At 34.6% G+C, this 24,419-nt stretch overlaps 1 protein-coding gene across 1 annotated transcript in view; it reads right to left on the reverse strand.

Annotated features, from left to right (window-relative positions):
• LOC145670291 (protein O-mannosyl-transferase TMTC2-like) overlaps positions 1 to 24,419 on the reverse strand; it is a 700,866-nt gene that overhangs the window by 120,991 nt on the left and 555,456 nt on the right. The window contains exon 6 of the mRNA XM_081738753.1: positions 23,365 to 23,505. Within this exon, the coding sequence (XP_081594879.1) occupies positions 23,365 to 23,505 (141 nt within the window). The remainder of the gene's footprint in view (positions 1 to 23,364; positions 23,506 to 24,419) is intronic.

A 24,419-nucleotide genomic window follows, 5' to 3' on the forward strand; every position in this document is an offset into this window, starting at 1 on the left:
AATAAATTTCAAATGTCTGTATGGTGACTCAGTGGTAGAATAAACAACTGGAGTGATATAAGTTTCACGTTTGATCTTATATCGTATGATCTTTATTCGATCAACATGATCCTTGTGGATTTTCTTAGGTTATCTTTCCTCGAATTCTGAAATAAAGATTTACTTGTGACGCTATGCTAAAAATTAAACCTATTTTCACAAATCAATAAACCTAAAAGGGTTTTTCATAGTAAGATAGTAAAATCAGCCCTTGATCCAAATTGGGTCGCTATTCCCCCAAAAGATTACCCTTGATCTAAAACTACTTCAAAAAAATTTTGACCCCCTACCCCGTCCCCTTACCGAATTATCCTATCATGATGCTTAAATTTGAATATTTTAAAATTTTGGTGAGGGTGGTCGAAAAATTTTGAAAGGTTCACTCCAGATGAAAATCTGTATTTTTTTAAACCATCGATTCGTATTTTCTTTCTTTTTTTGCTTGTTGACAATTTTAAAAAAAAGTAGAAAAATTTTTGGGGGACACGTCGCTGATTTGTTGGTTAAAAAATTTGTTATACCCTTAGATACAACATATATTTTTTCGGGGCCTGAAAGTGATGGCAACATTGTCAAAAAGAAATAAAACTGAAAACAAACGTGATTTTTACACGTTCCACCATTTTAGGGCCCTCAAGGTGAGGGCCCCTTCAAACAATCCTTTGCCAAAGTTCACAATTTTCATTTCTCTTGCGTCCCTTCCGTTTCTGTCGTACTTCAGCTGCTTCGATTGTGCCTGTTTCGGAATAGAAGAACCAAATATATCTCCGTAACAGTACTTCCACCTCAACCGACCCTTGCACAACAAAGTTACACAGCTAGCGGTAGAGAGCGCTACCGATAGAGAGCGCCATTGTGTGTGGCCAGTGAAGCAAGCACTGATAGATATGAGGAGCCGACGCGAGGTGTGTGTAACTTCGTTGTGCAAGAGTCGGTTGCAGTGGAAGCACTGTTATGGACATATATTTGGTGTTTCTATTCCGAAACGGACACAATCGAAGCAGCCGAAAAATGACAGAATCGGAAGGGACGCAAGAGAAATGAAAATTGTGAACTTTGGCAACGGATTGTTTGAAGGGGCCCTCACCTTGAGGGCCCTAAAATGGTGGAACGTGTAAAAATCACGTTTGTTTTCAGTTTTATTTCTTTTTAGGGCCCTCAAAAGTTTTATTTCTTTTTGACAATGTTGCCATCACTTTCAGGCCCCGAAAAAATATATGTTGTGCCTAAGGGTATAAGAAATTTTTTAACCAAAAAGTCTGCGACGTGTCCCCCCCCCCAATATTTTTCTTCACTTTTATGCAATTTTCAACACAAAAAAGTAAAGGAAATACGATAATTCGGTAAGAGAGCGGGGTAGGGGATCAAATTTTTTGAGGTAGATTTAGGTTAAACGTGATCTTTTGGGTCAATAGCGACCCAATTTGGATCAAGGGCTGATTTCACTATCTTACTAGGAAAGACCCTTTAAGTAGAATCTCCGAAGCTACAAGAAAATAAACCTAATTAGTCATTACTGCATATCTCTCAATTAAGTTCTGAAATTATATTAACTCAACATTCATTTTATTTCCAAGGTATTTGGAACTTCTGAACCAAATTAAAACTAATTGCTAATAACTGCTAATTTTAAATGTTGTGTATTTAACTTTCCTTCCTCGTACAATTAAGAATACTTCCCTCTTGATATTTATATTGCGGTTTTCTAAATTTTTTAAACCACATGCAAAATTCTTCCTTTTTAGTTACAATTTTAGTATGTTTTACAAATTACACATTACATATAAGTTGAGAGTATCATAAGAAATAATGAATATGTCTTGAAATTTCTTTCCAGTAGCAAATCCAAACTATATTTTGTTAAGGATTACGACTCAAATTATGTTCGATAATCATGTATATCAAGTTCCAAAAACATCTCCGATGAGATTTTATTTTGAGTTTTAAAGCGTACTGGACTTTACATATTGATCATAAATTTTCCTAGAATGTTTAGCTAACATTATTGCTTAATAAATCCGGAGGGTTTATTGACATAATAATAATAAAAACAAAAAAACACCATAGTTCTTATCCTGTGTCAAACGTTCAAAAAGTTGGAACTACATATCTTCCTAAGATTCTGTCTTATATTATCTTCCATGCCTACTTGAATGTAAGTTGCCCAGTGGCTTACTACGCAAAACTCTTTAAATACGTTCTCGTTTTGATGTGAACCACCCACCTTACGTGCTTCCATTTAATAATTATGTATATTGTTATATACTGACATACATAACAATCGATTGTGCAAACTGTGCAATGTACCGGGCCGCTAGACTAAGGAAGCCCTGTAAACGCTATTTAAAACTCATATATTACTAGCAGAACTGCCCAGTTTTGCACTGGAGGAATACTGCTTATACAAAATCGTTGAAAATAAAGAAGAAAGGTGGGATTAAATATATAACGACGAGCAACGCCTTGGATTTTGTCCGGGCGATTTTTTTTTTTTTTCGCACAGTAAGAGTAACGTAAAAGAATCAAATATCTGGAAGACATGCAACCCACAATACCGGGAAAACGTTTCGGTTGCCTATCTCGCAGACCCTTTGTTCATTACTTATACAAACATACACATATATACAGTATATATAAATTTTGACCTACCAATTCCCCTCGAGTCGGAAATGGAAAAATATGAGATTAGGTCTGGTGGAGATCAATCTGTGTACAAAAATTGGAGCATGAAACTGACTTCTTTCTTTACAGGTATATGATGACAAACACACACAGAACGGGTACACACACCCAACTAAAATGTCAATTGTTCGCAAGGTCAGAGTAAGGCTTTTATATATATACCTGTATGCGTTTCACTATAGTACTCTATTTTTACTTTCTTCGACCGTTATGGACTTGTCTTTGTACGTGTATATGTATATGTATGCAACACATTTAATATTCAGTCTATTACCTCCCGATTTCCAGAGACAAATATCTCACACAGATCAAAAATCGCATTACAAATAATAAAAAAATAGAATTATTAAAGATTTAAAACTCATATTTGAAGCCCTTCACTTCATAAACCATTAGGTTATCAATCACTTAAAGGAAGAAGACTAAGGAAATCTAATTTACTACTCATAACCAAGATTCACGTATTTTAGTTATAAATCAAAGTTCCTCTTCATACCTAAGTCTGTATTTTAATTTGACTTTGATAAAGTTTTATGCAAAATTTGTCCTACTCGTACTCTCCAACTTCGATGGCGGACTATTATTCTTTAGAAAAGTCTTTAATCACAATTTTCCTAAAAGGAAATTCCTCTCTTATCTTGCAGTTATCTATATTACATTTATCTAGTTTTTTTTTTCCAAAGACAATTTTTGGGTTGTGGGTAATAGACAGAGGCGTTAATTGTCAATCAAACCTTTGTGTTCTTAGGTACCATTCGTATTGGCAAAGTACCTTTCCTACCTATCTAATCGTGAATCTGTCGGTACTGAAGAATAGAAACACTGTAAGATTCCTTAAATAAGATTGATTTTAAGAAGGGTAAGGTAAACCATGGTGTAAAAACAAATTTCCATTAGAAGCTTACAATCTATTACTTCAGATTGGATTAGATGAAATCTCAATACTGGCCTTTCTCTCCTTTCCGAGAATAGGACCAAAACAGAACCTTACTAGAAAGTATTTACTTAGCTGATCGCCATGTGGGGACACATAAATTCTGCAAATAGGATCAACAAACAAACCAAAAGCTAAACTCTACAGATAATATATCTCTGAAGTAACAAATAAATAAATAAATAAAATTTGGAAATGGAATATCGTGTATTATGCAGAAACAATCAAACAAACCTAAATATAAAATCTTTTAAAAAAGAACATCCCAAACTATGTACATTTCCAAGCTTAAGTCTCATCCATTTCCAACCAACAATCAAAGCATAGCCCCTAGTGTAGGACTGTCTGCAGCTACCTTCCTGCCAGTTCCCTTGATTCCACATGAATACCACGTCTTGTTCTTAGAGGAAACGAAGTTGCTCACTTATATTTCCACCTCCTGCTAGTTCGTAGAACATTGTTATGTCGTCACAAAGTGCGGAATCGACTAAAACAGATACTAATTCCAAGGGACAAAGTCAGGAATATATGACTGGAGTGGCATCAGTTCAATGCCATCAAGATCCTACCTTTCTTGATCCTTTTCTCGAGTGTGGTGTGGTTTTGCGTTATTTCGTAGTACCAGGGCGCATTTTCGTTTACCTAAGGCAAGATTTTTGGCGTAATGCAAAATAGATTTGCTCCAACTGTTTGGAATAAAACATACAAAAATAATTCGAAGTCAGTTACCCCCTCGTAGCTACACCAGACACAGAGCATGACTTCGTGCTCGAAACGGGCTTTACTACCGGTTGGGCCTTCCTTAATGACTGTTTTTGTACGTTATAATTTCCGAAAAAATACCCACTTATCGTCCCATATCAAATCCGTTTCAGGAAATACATTTCACGAAATTTTAAAGTAGTTTTCGGTATACATCTCCTCTCCTCTAGAGCTGAGCTGGAGTCAACTCATATGACACAATACGGTAACTCCTGATGGTTTTCCCGAGTTCGTGAAGGTGACGCGCTACAATGGACTGGGTCAGCTCGAATTGGTTAGACAATTGTCGTGTTCTATGGTAGATCTTCTTTAATGAGGGTCGTATGACATTATAATCTGTTTTCCTGGGGTTGTGGAACGTTGACTGATTTTTGACATTTCTGCACCTAGCACAACAAAATTTCTGGAATTAACGAGCTGCTATGATGTTTTTCAGTGCACCTTCTTTTTGCTATAAATGATTTTGGTTCTTCCCACAGCCTTATGCCCGAGTTAGAACTCATACGTAACAGTTCATTATAAGATTATGTTTAGCAACCAAAAGTAAAACTAACTGAAGATTTTGATGCAGTGGCAGCCTACGTTTTAAATATACTGCTTGGTACATTATCTCATGGACCTGTTTGATCTTGTACTTACGATTGATCACGGCGTATACATGCAGCTGCTGTTTGAGTTGTGAAAATATTTCAATACTTTTGACTCATCCTTTCAATACATAAATGAATGATTTTTTAAATATGTAAATATCAAAAATATCTGTTTAATATACTGTGCAATTTCAGTTGGTTAGCAGTGTTGCCAACCCAAGTTTTATTTTCAAGTAGCACTACGTCAGATTACTACATATCTCAAATGAAAACTTGTACTGTAATGCTCCATTTATCATTCAATGTTACAAACTTGACTACAGAATCACACATATTCAAGTTCTAGATGTATCTATAATATTTAAGTATGATGAATGGAAGAACGTACAATCCAAAGAACATTAGTGTTCAATACAATGATTATGATATGGGGTGTTTCTAGTAAACAGGAACACAGTTGTAAGGGACTGAAAATTTGACTTATTTCGAAAGGTTTTGTTTCGAGAAAGTATTCAGATAAGTATCACATTCAATACTGTAGATTGATTTCGACCTAAGGACCATAATATACCGTTTAAAGCAACTTCATATTTCAAGGCATTCCAGAGATGTTGTAAACATTGATAAAGTAAGAAACACTGAAAAATTGTGTAATAACTAAAAAACACTGTTTCTGAAATGAACGTATTATGGAAGTTGGAAACACTGCAAAATTGTGTAACAACTAACAAACACTGTTTCTGCAATTAACGTATTTTGGATACAATCTTCGTGATTTCATGTGACATCTAGGTAAGCATTTTTTCCCTAAATAATGCATTCGAGAAAAAGGTGGAAATTTCAATTCCTTGTAACTTTGTTTTCATTGATTTGAAATACGTTATATATCGATTTTTGAAGCGTGTATTGCAAAGATTCTAAAATATGACTCGATCAGCATATGTGTGTTTCTGTCCATCTGTCGGTCTTTCTGTTCCATGATAACTCTTGTAAAACGTATTTGAATTTGATGCAACTTTGATGTGTATCTTCTTTAAATTTGCAAAAACAATCCTGTTGTTGAGGATTGCAATACAAGAACAAGGTAATAAATGGGATAATATTTACTCGGTCATGACAAAACTTAGTTTATGGTTTCTTTATGGAATTGTGCATATTCCCACAGCTTGGTTTATACTTAGTACTTAAATGTAAATACACTTTACATTTAAAAAAATGTTCGATGATAATTTGCATTAACAAACTGTTTGTTTTAGTGTAATGTGCCACATATTTTTTAAGGTTTTCTAATTTGCCCTATACATGTAGTAGATAATTAATTTTGAAACCTCCCCATCTCCACCCCACTCCGATTTGTTGGAATTCCACGATGACTTTTATAAAACTGATTTGGTCTCGATACAATATTATGAATACTAGTATTTTCTTTGACTCTCTTAAATAATCTCTAGTGCTTGGAATTCAAATCAGTCAAGAATGAGCTACGAATTAGCCTCCAAATCCAATATAGGTTACTCCTGCTTCCCCAATTTCGAAATAAAATAAATGATATATTCTGTAAAAATATTACATTTTTATGGAATTTTTCGTGCATTTTTTTTTCGAGACTTCACAATCATTTCCACTACTTGCATTTAAAATCAAGGAAAACAAGAGAGTGAGCCTACATTACCTTCCCCCTTTTAGGTTTCCAAAATATATTCTATGATAAATTTCCTCTATGCCATTAAAATTTGATACAACATGGAGTTTGATTTTAACAAAGTTTTCACATAATCTTAACTTCTTTATGAGAACTGAGTAACTACTCCCCCAAGAAAAGAAATTTAAAAAATGTTCTGTGAGAATCGAGTTCGGTTATGCTGTATTTTTTCTAAGTATTTACAATCACCTCAGTTGTATTTAGTTGAAATGGACCAACAACGAGGGAGAGCATTCTCCACAAATTTATGTAATATATTTTCAGTGAATATTTATTACAAATAATCATATATATATACTTATATTTTGGGGTTGAAATTAGTGAGAGAGAAGATCGTTCACTTCAATAATTCACGTCATTGGTTTTGTTTGCTGAGAAGTAAGGCATCCAGTAAGTGTTTACTATAAAAAAAGAATTTTACAAAAACAACTTCCACTTCCTTCTACAACGCATATTATCACTGTTAGTATTTGACATTAAAATATTTTGGATATGCATTATGTTCTCCGTGTCAGTTGCATTAATACTACTAAAGACACTTCAAAACTTTGATGTTTGAAATATTATTTGGAACACTGATTAATATGTGTGGTATTGCAAATTTTCGTTTATAATGTAGATTTAAAATATGAAACCTGACGTAATATTATTTAAAATATAACTTTAATGTTGTCTTGGCAACATTGTTAATCTAGTGGCAGGCCAATAGCCAGCCCAAAAATGTAGGTGGGGGTGGTAGAAGTAAGTGGATACCAGATCCAACCATGTTATAGTTCATCACTACATTATAGTTCATTTGCAAACCTACCGTGAAACCTTTAGGGTGGGCAAGTAAAAAATAAGGGAGGGGCGGCCCCTCTGTGACCCCCTGGATGTGAGCCTGTCTAGTGGAACTGCAGGGAGCCCATTGATATTTGGGAGATTTCTTCAAATGTATATCTTTTAGTTTAAAAGTTATAAAAGTGGTTCAAGATAAATGGGATATTTGCATAGAAGTATTAATAACTTCTAAGATGTTTTAAAGGAGAAAAACAGTACTTCATTTAGGGGAGAGAAAGAAGACCTAACTTTTAATTTGCAATTCTATGATTTTGTTGAATAAATCAGAAATTATATTTTATAGATTTTCTCTACTAACAAAACAATCGCGCAAATATGTTTATTAGTCCAGAGATTGTATTTTATATTCCAAAAACTTGTAGACATTTTGACGTAAGTTTTAAAATTCTGATTTAAGATAATACAAAGCACTAAAATAATTGTAACGTTAAATTATTTTCATGAGTTTTAAGTAACATGTCATGTTTGACTAAATAACAGTATACAACCCCGAACTAGAATATGGGGAGCAACATTTCAAGTTTTCTTCATTGGAGTGAGGTGCAATATGGTGAATTGTTAGGTATAAAATGTAATTTCGTTCTATCCGTTTTGCGCCATATTCATTCCCTATTACTTATGCATGAAGCCAGGATGTCATCAGCGAAACTTGGAATACAACACAATAAGCAACTGATAAAATTTTCATCAATCTCCAGACGACCCATTAATTACGACAGCAAGTAATTACGACATAACCCAACCTGTTTTCAAGCGTTTTAATTCGCCTAGTTTCAGGTGGACCAATCGCTTCTCGCCTTCCAGCAACCGTAGGGAAGGATTTAATTATATAGTAGAATACTCAAGGATAGGCTTTAAAGCTTGAGTACCTACAATCTCTTGTGTCGTTACAGCATTCAAATAATCAAACTTCTCTTCTCTACGTTTCATACTGGAAAGTCATTAAAATGTGAAACACTCAGCGCGTTAGATTAAAGTAAAGATTTCTACGTTTCAACACATAAAGCGATGACAATAATAATAATGGCATAGGAATAAAGTGAAATGGTTGTCAATTGGTTGTTTTTAAAATAAAATTGGATAATCATGAAAGAAAAGTGTCTTAGATTAAACATAGATTCTATTAAAAGTTAGCTTCGTTCTTTGTAGTCATATAACTTAAAAATTTCATTAGATTTTTAAAACAAAAATGAATAATCAGCATTTCTGTTATCCCTGTACAAGGATGTGCACTTGTGTTTAAACCTCCACAATTGTATATAGGGCATATATATATATAGGGTGTTTCAATACAACACCGACAACGTTTGGGAAGTGATTCCTGACACCAAGATAAGACAAAATATATAGACCAACCTGAGTGCACAAATGCTTCCTTTCGGAGTTATTGGCTGGCGAAAACGTGAAGAAATGAAATTTAAAGGTCCATAGATTCAAAACTATGGGGCCTATTTAGTCGGGTCAAGACGTTATTTAGGAACTAGTATATGCCCCATAGAAATATCCATATTTCGGAATCCTTCGGTACTTCCACAATTTTTATAGCGGTAGTTGGTGAGTATTTCAGATTTATTGATGAGAGCAAGAGTCTTAGTCTTTCAGTTTTTGCAAGTCTTGCATGCAAGCCTAAGACCAAGACCAAGACCAAGACCAGGAATCCTGATGTAAGACCAAGACCAAGACCAAGGGTGCATAACCAGGACGAAGACCAATACTCTTGCGTAAGTGTCTTTCACAATTAATGGTACTACTTGAGTCTTTTTATAGAATGTAAAAAGGGGGAAATCATTACTTCTTTCACTTGAATTTCTTGGCTTCAGTAAAAATACCGCTGGAGTGAATGTGTTCCCAGTAGTTTATGCAGTCGGTGCTGTGAGTTGATCTGCCGCTGTAGCATATAGCTAAAATATGTCGTTTTCTGAATCGGTTGTTCCCGTTTACTGTAGTTATTACTCGTTCTCAAGCCACACAGGTGCCATTTTAATCAAAGCTTGTTGCACACAAAGAAATGTGTCATTGGTGCTCGATTACGATGAATTCCTGCGTTTTTAAAGAATGAGGATTACTTATCGTGAAATCAGACACTGTTCTACAGGTGTGTGTTATCTGGAGTAAACATAAACTTTGGCCTTCGAGTTGGTAAAGTTTGTAGACTCGTCTTGGGATAAAAGCATAGCAAAAGAGGGGGTTTGTTTTTCACCCTTCAGTTGCTTTGCTTCAGACAGTCTGCTGACGAAATGCCACAAACGTCCAGCAAGAAGAAATTGCAAAATAAAAAACGCAAGTGGCGAGCGCAAAAAGTAAATTTCATGCGTACTTTGAAATTGTAGCGGAAAGTGGGGAGCATCCCTATGGTTATGCAAACTATGCAAAAAAAATCGAAATAAGTGGCAATAAAAATGAAAAACAGGAACACATCAGGACTGAAAATGCATAAGAACGAAGCACAGGAACTATTTTCATTAAAACAGCTGCAAACTCAAAATATTGCAGATTTCTTTAAACCTGGTTTGATTATAATCAATATTATTTTAATTTTTCTCTCCTTATTGGCTGAACATATCACCATCCTCATCATAATGATAGCTATTCTCCCATTAATGGCAGGTTACTTGCTGCAACTGAGAAGTTTTGATGTACTGTGGTCCTCATCTATTCTCTTCGTCTTGACGTAGCAATTTTCCATCTTAATACCTTTCTTTAACTACAGTCTCCATCGCCTCTCCCTCTCTTCCCTTCCACCATACCATCTAGCGCGTCCCTCATAATATAGTTCCTCCCCAGCCAATGTCCCAATACATGTCTTAATACATCTAAAATTCTTTTTTTCTCCCCTACTGCTACTATTTCTAACACCTTTCCGTTCAACCCAGTTAATTCTCTCTTTTTTTCCGTGCCTACTTTTCGAAAACCTGCAAGTTTTTCATCCCTTTTGCCTAATACCCATGTTTCTGCCCCATAGAGTACATATTGGAATCAGTAAACAAAATCCTAATATTTAATTGGAAGTTTTGTTCAATGCAATTCATGGTATTTCAGTAATCTGTGCCGTCTTGATTTTATTTCATGCGTCTCAGAGGTAGGGCCCCAGTTTGTAAGCCAGCAGAGTATTGTAATTGTTAAAAAATATAAAAAGATTATGAAACATTGTAATTTATTTTTTAAGTAGTGAAGCGTGGACAACCATTGAAAAAAATGTCATAACTTATGTTGTACACTACATTCATACTTACACGAAGATGAAGCTATGGAACCTTTAAACGTGTTTCAAAACAACACCGACAACGTTTGTGAGGTAATACCTGACAGCAAGATAAGACGAAAAGTATAGACCAACCTGAGTGCACAAATGCTTCGTTTCGGAGTTTTAACCTGCCGAAAACATGAAAAAATAACGTTTAAAGGTTCCATAGCTCCAAAACTATGGGAACTATTGTAGTCGGGTCAAGACTTTACTTAGGAACTGATATGTGCACTATCCAATAATACATGTTTCAGAATCCTAAGGCACTCAAGCAACAATTTTTATAGAGGCAGTTTGGTTACGAGCATATAATTTGAAGTACCCACCAACTACCTCTATAAAAATTGTGGAAGTACCGAAGGATTCTGAAATATGGATATTTCTATGGGGCATATACTACTTCCTAAATAACGTCTTGACCGTTTAGTATTAGAGCTATGGATGTTTAAAGTTTACCGTATATTTTCATGTTTTCTGAAGCTTGTATCTCCGAAAGGAAGCATTTGTGCACCGAGGTCGGTCTATACTTTTCGTTTTATTTTGGTGTCAGGAATCACCTCCCAAACTTTGTCGGTGTTGTTTTGAAACACCCTGTATATATATATATATAGGGTGTATTAAAAAGACACCGACAACGCGTTTGGGAGGTGATTCCTGACACCAAAATAAGACAAAAATTATAGTCCAACCTGGGTGTATAAAGGGATAATATAATGTAAGTTCAACATTTGATCTTTTGCAAAGTACATTTCGAGAGATTTTTTTTAGTAAGTTCCATGTCTATTTGGTGGTTCAAACTTTCAGGAAATTTACTTTGTATTAATTCGCATATTCATTTCCAACGTGTATTTTTATACAAAATATTTCATTACTATGAAAACTTTTTGCACAATACGTTGCACATTTTTAAAATTGTACTAATATTTTTGTTGTTTTATTTTACAGTAGATCTAAACGACAAATAAAAATATGTTGTTTGCATGTTGTTTATGGTGCTTGGATAAATAACGGGTATATTTCTTTATTTGAAGTAGACACCGGAAAAGTTTTGAGTGTCCAGTGCTTATTCAAGTTTGTCAAATCTGCACAAGAAGAAGAAAATATGACGAAGAAATGGTATTGCAATGACAATAAGAATATTCTATATCATATTTCAGAAGATACCCACGGTCGAGCGGTTTTATAGTAATTTCAAGATGAAAAGTTACTTATGATGCACTTCGTGTAAGTGCAACATACGTTATGTAACGTTACAAATTCGGATAATTACTTTTCTGCGCAATTAAAACTGGAAAGTCATCAACTAACTAACTCTATGGCCTATATAACCCGGAGCTTCAATCTCGCATTCACAAGAGCTCTCCACTGACTTCTATCCTTAGCTAAATAGATCCAGTTTCTACTTTGTATTCCTATTTCTGCAAGATTAATCTTAATATTGTCCTCACATCTGCGCCTAGGTCTTCCGAATAGTCGTTTTTCAATTAGCCTTCCAGTTAAGAAAACTGGAAAGTCACTAAAAGACAAAACTCTCAGTGCGTTTCATTAAAACTGAATCTTTCTATACCTTAGGACATAAAACAGCAACAATAATAACAACGGCATGAAAAAGGGGCAAGAATGGTTATTGATTGGTTGTTTTAAAACTATAATTACGAGACAAGAAAATGAAAATGAAGTGGAATTTTTGAGTTTTACGTCCCACAGTTATGCCGACTAGGCTAAAGGAGACGGTGATGATGAGCAATGAATGAAAAGGTGGAATGAAGAAAGTGGGAGAATCCCGAGGAAACCCACGCACACGGTGTTTGTCCACCACGAAGACACTTGGCGGGAGCAGGGTTTGAATCCGGGACCTCATACACCAGAGGTGCACACTCTACCACTGAGCCATTGCGGCCTCTACGAAAAATGATTTTCTTAATTTATTTGTCTCGCTAGAAGTAGGACTTAAAAGTTTTACTACTATAAACATAAAAGCAAATATCATGCTTTTTCCTTTTTAATTTTCAAAACAAATTACAACTGCGTAGAAAAATGTAATTGTGTCCTAATTTTCTGAATCTGCCATTTAATTAATTTTATTTACAAATATCATGTATGTACGTAGGCCTACTATCAAGTTAAATTTATTTCAGTACCAATAGTTCTGTATTTTTATTGCAGTGCTTTTATTAACTTACTTTTCTGTTTATTTGTTAAAGTCACATTTACAATAAGAAAAGATACGTGTGTGACGTATATGATAACATAGGTTTCATGTGTAAATCCTATAGTTTTTGGAGTTAACGTACAGCAAACGTATAACTGAAAAAATGTATTTTGTACATACTTTCCGTATAAGGTTCCGAATAAACGTAATTTCCGTAACAATATGAGAACTCTATATAGGATGTCAGGATCTCACATACGGATGGACGCAAGTAACATATAGCTGACGTATCTAACATATGTATATGTATGTAGTATACGGAAGATTGTTAGATGTCACATATCTTGCAACAGCATGATGTAATATCTAAGCGGGAAAAATATGTAGCGTATGGATAGCCATACTTCGTATTGATTTCCGTAGTAAACATAAGGGTTTATATATTTGTATAATATACCGCTGTCCGGATCAGGGATTTTTCTCTGTGTAAATTTCATGCTCTTCTGTAGAACTAGAAATCTGGTACTTTCCACAGATACGTAATCAATTATATTTTTACATAATATTCAATGTAGCTTATAGTTTCACTGTAAATTAACACGTAGCAGCGTCACGTGCACATCACCTGAAGGAGGTTGGCTTCTACAGAGTGACATTTTCTCAAATAATATTGAAACTAGAAGTGAGAATAGATTTCTACCACTTCCGGTTTTAGTTGTTATTAGAGTAAACATGAAAATATTCTTGGGACGATTAATTGATTGTATAAATCACTTGTCATTACCTATTACCGCACTAAGAAAAGTCCGTTCTCCGAATATCGGTATGTTGTACAAATATACGGAATCTTCTTACTTGCTACAGAAATCGGTACGAAGCATACGTTATCTGTATGCTACATAGGCACTACAGTTAGGTGTTACACGAATCCGTTGCAGGATGTCTGATATCTAACAGTCTTTCGTATATTACATACATATACGTATGTTAGATACGTCAGCTATATGTTTCTTGAATCGAGAGAGAGAGAGAGAGAGTATTATAATTTTGAGTTGGTTGCCTTATTAAGGTTTATGCAAATATACTGAAAGTGCTTTTCTTTCTTTAAATTTTGTAAGGTAGGACTCAGACTAAAAACATTGGGAGACATTTAATATTTTATCCATAACAACTGTATCATTTCACCATAGAAAGAGGCCCAATACTTTTAGTATTATTCCAAGTTAATTTTATTTCAATAGATAAATCTCCTGTTTAGCGCAGTAACCATTGTTTTCGAAATGTTTTATACGATAATTATGTTGAAATCTTTTAATGATAAGCCCTACGAGTGTGAAATTTCTTCCGCGTTATTATGGTGTTATTTTCATACATTCACCATGCTTTCACAATTGCTCCGAAGGTTGCTCATCTGTAAAATGTTTTACAAACTTGTTTATGTAAGCCAACACCAATTTCATTGAAAAGTGACTAGCATAGACAGATGGCCAATCTATAGACAAATATACTCTGTAGCAATACCTAGGTAGATTATAATACAGACCTTTCTAATGGAGTAACAAATTGTTATCTATCCAGTAATTTAAATTTTATAAATATAGCTATACTGTAAAAATAATTTTGCAATAAGACATTTTATAAACATTTACCTTACTTTATCATTTCCATACCGTGAGTTACTATTTTTTAATTTTTTTATTATATTTTAATTTTGATACACAAATTACCTACATTACACTATGACATTCTTTATTCTTTCTTCCGTCTACCTGACATATGGAAGACGCCAATAAGATTGTCAATATAACGAAGTATTACAATCAATCATGTGATCTGATCCCTCCAAGTAGCACAGCTCTTACTTATGGATTTACGAAAAGTTATATTTACTCCCTAAAGAGTATTAACCAGAAGTCAGTGGGATGAAACATGGATTTGCGTGTTTTCTTTTGTCTTACTGCATTTTGTAACATGGATCTGATCGTCATTTGTTATAAATTTGCTACAGTTCGCATTCAGGAAACTGAGCACGAGCCTGCACGAGTCCTAGTGTGCTCCTTTACTCAATGAAGTATGTTTGCTTTCTGTAGAGAACTACGGCTGTTGAAACCCTTGCTAATTATTCACGGTTTTATTATATTTTTCCTTCAACTCTTTCCTTTAGTGTTTGATTTTTTCTTTATCAAGTTGCCCACATCTCTCTTGTTCTTTTCCATTAACAGTGTATAGCTGTCATAAAATATATCAGAGTATATTTTCAGGAAAGAGCTGCTTGCTGTAACGAAAGTACTTCAGAGGAAATTGAAGTTTCACAACCTTTTCGAAGGCATTAATTTTTAATGTTGTTTGATGAGAGTGTATTAGCTATTACGCGCTGGACTAACAAGGGAACATCACAGTGATAACGTGGTAAAGGGATTGTAAATGGTTTCACAGACGAGCTTCTAGTGATTGGGGGGCATAATGGAGTCATTAGCACAGCCGTAGTTAATTAATAGGAAGCAAAGAGTTTCAATCAGTTGCCACAATTCCACGAGTGAAAGATATTAGCTTTCACTCTTCGCTACTCAATCTCCGATTCTCTCTCTTCAACAGCACTGTTTGTCTATATATTACTGGTGTTTGTGTAGAATGGTCCATGGAACCTGAGAGATATATAAACATCGTTTGAGAAATTAGTTTTGGCTGCAGGCATTGTAATTAAAACACGGCTGAGAGTAAAGAATTAATGTAGGGCGAAAATACATGGCTAAACAGTTCGCTACGTATTAAGACAACTGCAGATTAAAGCGTTCAGAGAAATGAAAAAGAAAGGAATGAAAATTAAAGGGATTTGCGACATGCTTCCAATTTTTCCAATGCTTTGTTGTAATCCCAGCCAAAAAAATAACTCTTACTCTGCTCTCTTTAATTACTCTTGTTTTTAATTTTAATTCATTCGTTTAAGTTAGACACATTTGTTTCCTTCACTCGTATGGTAAAATAACAATAAACACTTTCTTGCAGTTCAAAACTATGCTACGCGTTATTAATAGAAGTCTCATACAACGGCAATGACAGTTTTTTTGTCTGTCTATAGACATATATCAGAGCAAAAATGCAGAGGGACAATGTTTCTTTGATATGGATTTAGTGTCCTAAGAATATATTAAATTTTATGCAATAACTCTCGATTAAAATTGGAAGCGGTACAAATAAATTGCAGTGAAGTCCCGCTATTCGGAACTAATTGGAACGGAACCATGTTCGGATTACGTGATTGGTTCGGATTAGCCGGAATAACAGTAAAATCGCTGTTTGAAGCGAATGAACGGGTCTATTATGTTGTAATACATAGTTTATAGCATTTCAGAACACGTTTTTTGACTACAGTATATGTACTATACTGGAAACATGTTGGAAAAACTTGATGCCTTTATTTTCTCATGTACTGTACAGTACGTACAGTAGTTACAAATCTTTTCGTTAAGGGTATTATTATCTTTGTGTACAGCATGTTTAAGAGACGATGGCGAAACTACTCGTTGTTCAATACTCTTTCTTCACTGCGACAAAAGACAATAACTGAGTTCATGTCTTGTAACAAGTAATACCAGCACGGACTAGGTACTATGCCAGATACTAGTATACTTGTACTACACTACCAGTATTGTACGTTTAGTTTTATGTTACAGTACAGTGCTTATTCTACTACATTGTTGTATTTCACTCCTACTGAACCTGTAACTTTCAATATTGCCTAGTACGTACTGCATTCTATTTTAAGCTTTGTATAATTGCCGTAATGCAGCTTAAGGCCTAAATACAGGTATTAAAGAAAAAAACTGTATTTAATGAAAGGGTCTTTCCTAGTAAGATAGTGAAATCGGCCCTTGATCCAAATTGGGTCGCTATTGACCCAAAAGGTTACCCTTGATCTAAAACTACCTCAAGAAAAATTTTGACCCATACCCCGTCCCCTTACCGAATTGTCGTATCACACATGCTCAAAATTTAATATTTATAAATTTTGGTGAGGGTGATTGAAAAATGTTGAATCTTTCACAGATTGTAGATATACTCTAGATGTCAATGTGCAAATTATTTTCGAAACCATCGATTCGTATTTTGACACGTCGCTGATTGTTTGGTTAAATTTTTTTTATACCCTTAGGTACAACATATATTTTTTCGGGGCCTGAAAGTGATGGCAACATTGTCAAAAAGAAATTAAACTGAAAACAAACGTGTTTTGGCACAGTTTTCCCACCATTTTAAGGACCTCAAGGTGAGAGCCCCTTCAAACAATCCTTTGCCAAAGTTCACAATTTTCATTTCTCTTGCGTCCCTTCCGCTTCTGTCGTTCTTCGGCTGCTTTGATTGTGTCCATTTCGGAATAGAAGAACCAAATATATATCTATGACAGTGTTTCCACCTCAACCGACCCTTGCGCAACAAAGTTACACAGCTCGCGGTAGAGGGCGCTACCGATAGAGAGTGCCACTGTGAGTATGGCCAGTGAAGCAATCACTGATAGATACGAGGAGCCGACACAAGGTGTGTGTAACTTCGTTGTGCAGGAGTCGGTTGCAGTGGAAGCACTGTTACAGAGATATATTTGGTGTTTCTATTCCGAAACGGACACAATCGAAGCAGCCGAAGAACGACAAAATCGGAAGGGACGCAAGAGAAAGGAAAATTCTGAACTCTGGCAAAGGATTGTTTGAAGGGGCCCTCAGTAAGAAAACAACCCGGAAAACACGTTTGTTTCAAGTTTTATTTCTTTCTGACAATGTTGCCATCACTTTCAGGCCCCGAAAAATACATATATTGTACCTAAGGGTATAACAAAATTTTTAACCGAAAAATCAGCGACGTGTAGCCCTAAAAGTTTTTTTTCTAGAATTGTTTTGAAATTTTCAACACGCAAAAAAATGAAAAGAAAAAAGAAAAAGAAAGAAAGAAAGAAAGAAAGAAAGAAAATACGAATCGATGGTTTAAAAAAATGCACATTTACATCTAGATAGTATCTACAATCTATGAAACTTTCACAATGTTTTGACCACTCCCACTAAAATTTAAAAAAATATCCAATTTTGAGCATGTTTGATACGATAATTCGGAAGGGGAGGGGGTAGCGGGTCAAAATATTTCTTGAGGTAGTTTTAGGTTAAGGGTAATCTTTTAAGTCAATAGGGACCCAATTTGGATCAAGAGCCGATTTCACTATCTTACTAGGAAAGACCATTTACTTTGTTTTCTACGAAAACTTATACCCATTTTCATCCTTTTAGTTATTAATTTTTAAAATTGCCTATTTTTGCCACAAAAGTAAAACAAAATAAGATTTTCCTCCCGGATCTGTTCGGATTAATCGAATATTCGGATTAAACGTGCTCGTATTACCGGGACTCCACTGTACTTCCGATTTTAACTTTGATCGTTATACAGCAAAGAGCGATAACAGATGGCGAGATTCGATTTTTATAAATAGATTCACCATTCTAAGAATAGGTTCCACATATGGTCTTATCTTTCACCTGAAATTAGAAGTGGTAGAAACCTATGGCAATTACTGGTTTCAATTTTGATCTGCATAGAAGAGAAATGACAAGATAGCGAGAAGCCGCTATCTAATATACGGATTGAGCCTTCCGAGAATAATATTCATCTCCATCTTTATCCCTTTGTTCAAAACGATAATATATGTATGGAGTCTTGTAAAAATGACGCTCATGAACTATAGAATATTATTCTACAAATCAAAATAAACCGAAAAATATAATTCTATACATTTCAGGTAGATGAAAATTGCACTATATGATGTCACATCATTGCACTATGTGGCAAGGTCTACCAATCCATCCCATAGTTACATTGATTCTTTCCAGATAGAAGTGAAAGTCGATAGCCGTTGACGCTGGTGTAACAATTGTTGTAATTGCTTGACGGATTCGAGGAGCAATACTAATGGTTCCAAGTTAATCTGCGATCTTGCCACATAGTGAAATTTTGATTTTCCGCAGCGACTGAAGGAATCCCCAAAAATTACATCATTATATATCATTTTTGCTTTATTTTTACCTAAATTATAGCTCTCTGATGTCCATGGGAGCCATCTTTAAAACACCCGATATATATATTGAAAGGGAATCATTTCGGAAAGAGCGAAAACAGTAATAAGAGGCGACAAACTGTTCAGCTGATGTGAATTCATGATCGCAGCGCTTATTATTTTGTTGAAATTGAAAGTAGTGGAAACTAATACAATTTATTACTACATGAATTTGAAACCTAATTAACTAACCTCAGTTCTTTAAAAGCAATCACTACACCAACTCATTTTACCGAATTTCACCGGCACAAAGATTCAAAGAACATAAGTAGATCAGCCGCCGATTACATATGTAGATTAATATATGCCAGTAGCGTATATAGGGAGTGGCTATCGGACTCAAGCCAACAGAAATAAATTTGTTATATGCAAAACTGCATTAAAATTTGTCGGCACGCAAAGTGAAAAATATAAGTTCTTATTCACGTGTTGAGCATAGCACCCCTTACGGAACAAAATCCTACATACGCCACTGATATGCGGTCAGCACATTGTGAGTCCTGTCATGGCTACCGATGATTTTCTTGACTAGAATTCGCTTCTTTTACTCAAGTAACTTCCCAAATGTTCTTAAGGCAATAGTAAACGCTTTATTACCAAACAAACTCCATTTCGGCTTGTTTGAAAGCTAATCACGCGTACAATAATAGAAAAGGAAACAGGTATAAATCAAGTTTGTTAAGTATTTGGTACGGTATACTTGCTGTTATAATCTATGGCTCTATAACGGACTATGGCTCCAAGCCACATTTTGATCCGATTATATGAGTTAGTGAGGGGGCTCTCGTTCTGTTATAACTGACCTGTTTAGACCTGAATTTGCTTTCTTTAATTCAAGTAGTATTTCTATTGCCTGAAGATTTGGGACCGACATCATATTTTTTTTTCTTTTTGTAAATGAAACTCTGAAGACGCTCATCAAATGCACGCACACTTACTATCCTAAGATATCTTTGATTACTCATTCAATTACCACAGCAATATGTGTAGCGTATCTTAACATATCTCATTAACTAATAAACGCACATAGATAATTAGAGCTCCTTCATGATTACATGATTAGCGTACGCGCCTTTGGCGTTGGAATCCCAACTTCTATTCTTGGTGGGAGAGCATGTAATTTGGATTCCTAGTTAAGATGTATGCCAACTTGAGATTGAGTTATTTATACTAGATGACAACTTTGTGAATTAAACAATTTTAGTATCTAGAAGGATGTAGGGGTGGCTCTAAGTACTAACCTGAAAGAAATTTCATTTATTCTATTTCAAGCATGTTTCTAAATTAGACCTTTTATTGAAGTCTCATATAGACATGGTGGTGGAAAAAACAAATTAGGTCAAAACAGAAAAGGAAATAAAACCAAATTTAAAAGTAAAATTTTCATCATCACAATATTGTTATTCAACGCACATTGTATGTTGTGACGCATATACATACTTTTCACTCTCTATTCCAAATATTGAAGTAAACGGTCTCTATACTTTATTTTTATAATGAACAATTGCAAATGCATAGGTGTATTAACCGAGAACGTATCATTTTTTTCAATTATGGTATCTTCTCCCCACATAGAAAAGGTTCTTTGTAAATTAAGGAAGAATAGGAGGATTTCAATTAGCTTATATTGAGATCAGTGCCTACATGACATACAGAATAATAATTGAGCAGCTCGGGAGAAGACAATAACAAGCGCCACTTCCGGTGAAATTGAGTTATTAGGTAGAATGGATTGTGATCGAACAACAGAACCATATGTAGGTAGATTAATTTCAAAAATGTACCTACAAATGGCAGGGAAGCTTGTTTGACATGTATCATTGTGTTGTATTGTAATGTATTGTATTATGTTGTATACCAATGCTGAACATTTTTTCCAGTTTACTCGAGACAGAATATGTCTCTTACCATTGCTTTTTCTCGAGTCGTTCAATTAAGACAAACTACTGACAAAAATATGGATTATGGCAGCAATATGAGAGTGGTATATATCATTTTCTCGGCTTCCACCTTACCAAAATTTCAAGTAGTTCCTGGAAATTATTTTACCTCCTGAAGTATGGTCCGGTTACTTCTTGCGACGTGGAGGGAAGTTTCTCTGTGTAAAGAATATATTGTTTGATTGGCGACTAATGTTCACTTCTTAACATTTGGAACTGCACATAGTGATCTAATGGTAGTTAAATAATAGAACATATTCAAATACTGTTTGCCCCACGATTAAAGGTAACTTGATTTTTTGTAAATGTTTTTGAGACTGGGCAATGAACATTTATTTCTGAACATTTTGAAATGTACCTGGTGGTGACATATTGTAAAATAAATAATTAAATATATTAAAACTGTAGTTAGTATCTAAATGTACACTGCAGAAGATCAAGAACACTTTGAATTTGTGTACGACGTTTTAAAATAAGCATATCTCTTTGTGAGAAAAGAAGCTTAAAAGCAAATAGGAATTAATGTTAAAAATAAATACTTAAAGTATATATTTCACTATGCATTTACAATTTTTACGTATTTCAGACATCTTTATTACATATTGAAGTATATATTTTTAGGGGTTGATGTTACATAAAAATGCAGTCTCTACCGACTAATTATTTAACATTTAGTTACTGTCTATGAATATTAACTATTTAACATTTAGATATTGTTTTTTTCTTGTTGCTTCCTCCTACAAGAAACTGATTGGGGAAGAAAATATATATCATCGAACTTCAAGGTATATATATATATATATATATATATATATATATATATATATATATATATATATATATATATATATATATATATATATATATATATATATATATATATATATATGTCACAGCTTGTGTTTTATGTACCGCCAGTATTATAGTCATTGTTCAATATCGCAGTTTTTAATTGCATCAATCTACGTTGGACACGGTTATAGAGGACTAGGTCGACAGAGTAATACTCCCGGAAGTAGGAACTAAATACATGGTTCTGATTGGTTCGCGTTATCCGTTTCTTGCCACGTAGCATACATATAGAATAAATCAAACGCTCCTTTTTGTCGGTCCTCGTGGCCAAGCTTCCTACCTCTACGGGCTAGTAACGAAAATCGCTTTCGGCGTGTGTTCAAACCCGGCCCAAGGAACGTTTTTTTAATTTTTTAAAAATTTTCATAACACTCTTTTCATTAAAATAAGGTGAAAATAATACTAAAAAATGTGATTTACTTTCTTTTGTGCAGATAAGTAGTAGTACTTCTAAAAGCAGTAGTAGTAGTAGGAGGAGGAGGAAGAGGAAAAGTAACGGAAATCGCTTTTGTCGTGAGTTCAAACCCGGCGCAAGGAACGTTTCTTATTTAAAAAAAATCATAACACACTATTCATTGAAATAAGATGAAAATAATACTCAAAAAGTGATTTACTTTCTTTTGTGCAGATAAGTAATAGTAGTAGTTGTAAAAGTAGTGGTAGTAGTAGTAGGAGAAGGAGGAAGAGGTGGAAGAAGAATAAGAGTAGGAGTACTAGTAGTAGTAGTAGTGGTAGGAACGGGTTACAACCCCGTAGGGCTCGTTTTGTTCCACCTTGAGCCCAATGATATAAATTTTGTGACCAACTTAAAACAGCTGGCTAGGGTAGAGGCGAAAAAAACTTACTTCCAGGAGTATTACTCTCCCGAGCGGATCCTGGTTATAGGGATTCAATCCCAATCCTAACACAGATCAGTCATGGTACGTTCGGCAATGTTGTGACATCGACTTCAGACTTTAACTGGACAGAAGTCCATTTGACTATGGTCAAGACATTTTACAGGAATGTCGTGAAAGGTAATAAAACGGAATTTCGTTTCCTTTTCCATGTCATGATTAAAATCGAGGGATAATTTGAGGTATAGCTCGACACTTTGTCCATAAGAATTCATACCTCGTTCTCCTTGGCTCCATACAAATAGGAGATTTTTCCGGTAGATTCGATCATGATGCATTCCTGGAAATACGAACCATAGTGGATTCCCGGAAATATGCAACAATAACAAGAGAAATGATGGCCAATTATTATCCCAATAACAATACAGCGATATTTCCTAGCACCTGCGCAACATTCTTTCATCTACAAATTGAGACACCACACTGCTATCGCCGCCGGTTTCATTTCTAACGCAAATACAGGTGTGACAGTAGCGTTGTCAAATTGGTTGGATATAAATAAGTAAACACTCTGTGAAATAATAAGCCTGTTTAATTAAGTATGTGTTGTATTGAATATCAGAATTAACTTTACAATAGCTACAAATACAAAATGAAAACATTATAAACAAGTAAATACTTAAGAAGATATACTTACATTTTTTGCAAGCATCTTCCCATACGTAAGATGTGCTGGCACATGATCAGGTTTCGCTTGAAGAGCAGCTTTGAACCATCGCTCAGCTTCCTCGTATCTCTGTAACCTGTAGTATGCTTCACCAAGCATATTATACAAACTCTGTAAAAATAAAATGCACAGAAAAGTCAAAACAAAATAGGATTACCCACATAACAGTTCAATGTAGTTACTCTCATTTTACATATTAGTAATTTAGGAAAAGATAGGACACCTTATGTTCCTTAAGTTTGAGGGGCAAATCAACTTTGAAAGTAGCACCTTAACACTTATACTCTATTGGGGAGAAAGATCAATTTCGACTACATTGAGTGATACAGTAAATAATACAAGTAAACATACTGTACATACGATTTGTTGAGCCACATATATAAAGGGAACGAAGAATGTTCTGTCGCTTTTTGTGGAGGTCTGTGTTCAATTTTCCTCACACTGAGTTGAAAGCGAATGAAGAAAAGGCAAAGGTCAGTTGTTGGTGGTATATCTAACATATTACCTAATTTCAAATTACACATGTATTAGTATCGATAAAATGAAATAACAAAACTGAGACGAAACAAGATTCAAGGGTTTATTTAGAGACAAACTGAAACACACACAATGGAAAATTGAAACCAATTGATGTCTATTACACAGAAGTTCAAAAATGAGACAGAAAGAGAAGGCGAGAGAAAAAGAAAAAGAAAAGGGAGAACAGATAAAAATGTGGAATTTTAAACGTAGTAAGAAAAGAACCTAACACTATAAAGTTCAGTTACCAGAAGTCCAACAGTGATATAGAAATAACGTTTGTTTTTATATATTTTTTCATGACTATTCGAATATATTCAGGATGCTCGAAACATTCATTAAGTCACTATCAAACCGGATAGTATACTCAATTTCCAGTAGAACTGTAGATCTCACAGACACATCGAAGATAATGTCAACAGTTTAAAACATGCTTTGTTTTCGCGTGGCCCGGTTGTAAATTCGGTAGTGTTCATTGGACGTACTGATGGAAACACATTTAATAA

The sequence above is a fragment of the Thermobia domestica genome, chromosome 14 (genome assembly GCF_964235325.1).
Source record: "Thermobia domestica chromosome 14, izTheDome1.hap1.1, whole genome shotgun sequence".
In the NCBI taxonomy this organism is placed as follows: domain Eukaryota; kingdom Metazoa; phylum Arthropoda; class Insecta; order Zygentoma; family Lepismatidae; genus Thermobia; species Thermobia domestica.